At 36.2% G+C, this 3,171-nt stretch overlaps 1 protein-coding gene across 1 annotated transcript; it reads right to left on the reverse strand.

The window, feature by feature from the left end:
- Nucleotides 1-1,413: 1,413 nt before the first annotated feature.
- Nucleotides 1,414-2,331, reverse strand: LOC129684120 (vomeronasal type-1 receptor 2-like). Its single transcript, XM_055617195.1, has one exon. It carries the CDS (start codon nt 2,320-2,322, stop codon nt 1,414-1,416), a length of 909 nt encoding a protein of 302 aa, XP_055473170.1. The 5' UTR covers nt 2,323-2,331.
- Nucleotides 2,332-3,171: the final 840 nt, after the last annotated feature.

A 3,171-nucleotide genomic window follows, 5' to 3' on the forward strand; every position in this document is an offset into this window, starting at 1 on the left:
AAGAAAGAAAGAAAGAAAGAAAGAAAGAAAGAAAGAAAGAAAGAAAGGAAGGAAGGAAGGAAGGAAGGAAGGAAGGAAGGAAGGAAGGAAGAAAGGAAGAAAGAAAGAAAGAAAGAAAGAAAGAAAGAAATTGAATAAATTGAAATAAATAATAACAATAAAACAGAAAATACCACAACAGTGTTTAATACACTGCATTTTGAATTTAAAATTAAATAAAACATTTAAAATCAAATAAAAGAAGAAAAACAAAAAAAGAAAGAAAAATAACTAGTATTAGTATGACATCACAAAACACTAAAATACCTTAGGCATTCCTAAGGTTTAAGAACAAGCCTGGAAGATTACTATGCTTGACATCAAAGTACACTAAAGAAGCATAATGAAAACAGAAACTTGACATTGGCATAAAAACAGTCAAAGCATATAGCAAAACCGCGAACCTGAACATAAATAGATAAAATTATGGCAACAAAACTTATTACAAAGTCTGAAGCAATAATTTTGAAAATGTTTCACCTAAAAAGTACTGTGTCCAGATGGATCCACAGCAGAATTCTGCTGGGCTTTCTAAAACCAATATGGTTAATACTCAAAGCAGTGAAAAAAATAAAATTGAAAGTTCAGTTACATTCCTTTTTGATTAAAAACCAAAAATACCCAGATGTTAAAAAATAGGAAAAAAAAAACATCAAAATAGAAAAATATAGACCAATATCCCTGTAGAGTATAGATGTATGGCTCTCAATGAAATACTAGCACAGAAAATTTAAGATAACATCAAAACAATTATTGATTTAAAATTGATCTTGGTACAAGGTACAATACATAAGAACGGTGTGGTTTTGTTTTGCTATGTGGATAGTAAATGTGGTTTTCTTCTTGGCAAATGTTGGAGAGAACTGTTGCTAAAGGTCCAAAGCAAACCAACAGGAATTTCTGGGAAGTTATTCCCAGTGGAGTTTTCTGGAATGTGTGCAGGAGGAAGCAGTGGTTACTGGAGCAGGGTCTCACGGAATAAAAGTTCCCGGCTAGCTATGGTTTCAGTCTTCATTGTAGTTAGAATTAAGGACATTCAAGGTCTCAGTGAAATAAGCAAGCACTCAAGATGGCCTGATAGGATAAAAGCCAACAAGGCAGGGGATTTAATTATTAGTTCCTTTGCACAGCAGAATGGCAAGAGGAAGACTCCGGGAGAAAGACTTAAGTGTACAATGAGCCATGTGCACTATGATCAGCTCCTGTAGACTTCTAATTCCACCAGCTGATAAACCCCAACACTCATGGTGTTAATCTTAGAAAGACAAGGTGCTGCCTGCTTAACTTTCTGTTTGAGCTTTAAATAGTAAGGAGTAAGTAAAACACTCAGGGTCATAATAAACATATCATTTCAATAAAATAAGATTAAACATTTTACTTTTGATTCAAATCACGTAACCTGGACAAAATTGAGAAAGGACTCAAAAGAACAAAGTGTCCAAATGATGGAAAACACAGAGAAATGATGGGGTTGATGTTCACCAGCCACCAATTGTGATTATGAAAAAGAGCAATGCAGCCTCTTAAGATGGAGGAGAGAGTATAAAAAGCCAGAAAGGTGGAAACTAGAAGCAGGATGTTCTGGGTGGCCCTGGAGTCAGGGGAGGTTCTGCTGGAACCGTGAGTGCTGCGGATGTGTTGAACCCTCTGCTTGTGTCTGTACAGGATGATAATCATAGACATGCTGGACCAGGCAATGAGCACAGAAAGAAAGACTTCAGGACACACCACCAATACTGCATAGAGAAACTCACTGATTTCATCATGGATTACAATAGTGCAGTATCCATAATCTCGTTTTCTTGTCACATTTTTACTGTTCATACTGATAAATGAGTGCATAATGGAAATGAAATTTATCAACATAAAGAAGACCCAGAGGATGGAAATGGAGAAGCCAATGTACTTGGCAACTCTGTGTTTATAATCCTCCCAACAGAATTCCCTGGGACTGATTTTCATGACCTGGTAGACACTCAAAACACAGGTGGTGCCAATGGACACACTCCTGCTAATTCCTTGGATGTACATCAGGAACATACAAGTAAAATCTTTAAAAAACTGCTTCAACCCAAAAGCTGACATGGTGTGAGGCACTCCAAAGGAAAGAATGATCAAGGCATTGGCTGCCAATATGTGCAGGAGAATCAAATCTGTGGGCTTTAATATGTGTTTTCTGTAGTAAAGGAGTAGATAGTAGAATATAAAAGACAAATTACCCTGAATTCCAATAACAGTTTGTGATAAGAAAATAATTCGGATTGTCAGATTCCAGAAGTCCATACTGTGATTCTACACAATTTCCTTGAGGTTACGGCTCTGGATATTTTTCGATCAAAATGAATAAAAACAGACGTAGTTTGTGGAAGAAGAGGATATTTTGAATCCATGGAGCTACTTGAGGATTGAAACTGAGTCCTTTAAGCTCATTTATTCCAGGCTAACCTACTTCTATTGTAGAATAACATCCTACAAATGTTGACAAAGAACTCAGGTTCCATGTATGTTACTGTGATACTGCTCAATACCTCAGTGGATATATTGATGGAAGGAGAGCCACCAAGTTTCACAGAAGATGCATCATTCAGGATAATATAGAGTTAGCCTACGAAAAACAGTGAAAAGCTGAAATCATACACTAACAAAGAGTATTCCGGTACTTGCTTATATTTGCTAGATATAATGGGGACGAGGATGATTTTGATAACAACAAAAGTTTTGAATATGTTGATTATTAAGGTATATCTTATCTAAACTTAAAATATAACTAATAAGTAAGTTATAATAGTATTCAAAATATTCCTGTTCTCAGCTGGAGCTATCTTTTGTTTAACCTGAAATGGATACCTTCCTCACCCCACTTTTATCTCTTTCAGGAGAAGTTCCATGGCAAAGTGAACTGCCCTGTTCTCCAAACTCAGCTGAAAATTATATCATTCTGATAAACTCCTTCTTTTTCACTCCTCCTTGCAACTGTCACCTAGGAAGTGTGTTTCTGGGACTGCTCCATGTTTTTCTTTAAATATAATACTTTTATTGATGTTTTGGGGGATTTCACATCATCAGCTCCTATGATATTCACTTCCCAGCCCTCATAGTCCTCACAGACCACTGCTCTGTGCTCTGCTTCTC

This window comes from Psammomys obesus, unplaced genomic scaffold (assembly GCF_907164565.1).
Source record: "Psammomys obesus unplaced genomic scaffold, mPsaObe1.curated_primary_1811, whole genome shotgun sequence".
NCBI classification, from domain to species: domain Eukaryota; kingdom Metazoa; phylum Chordata; class Mammalia; order Rodentia; family Muridae; genus Psammomys; species Psammomys obesus.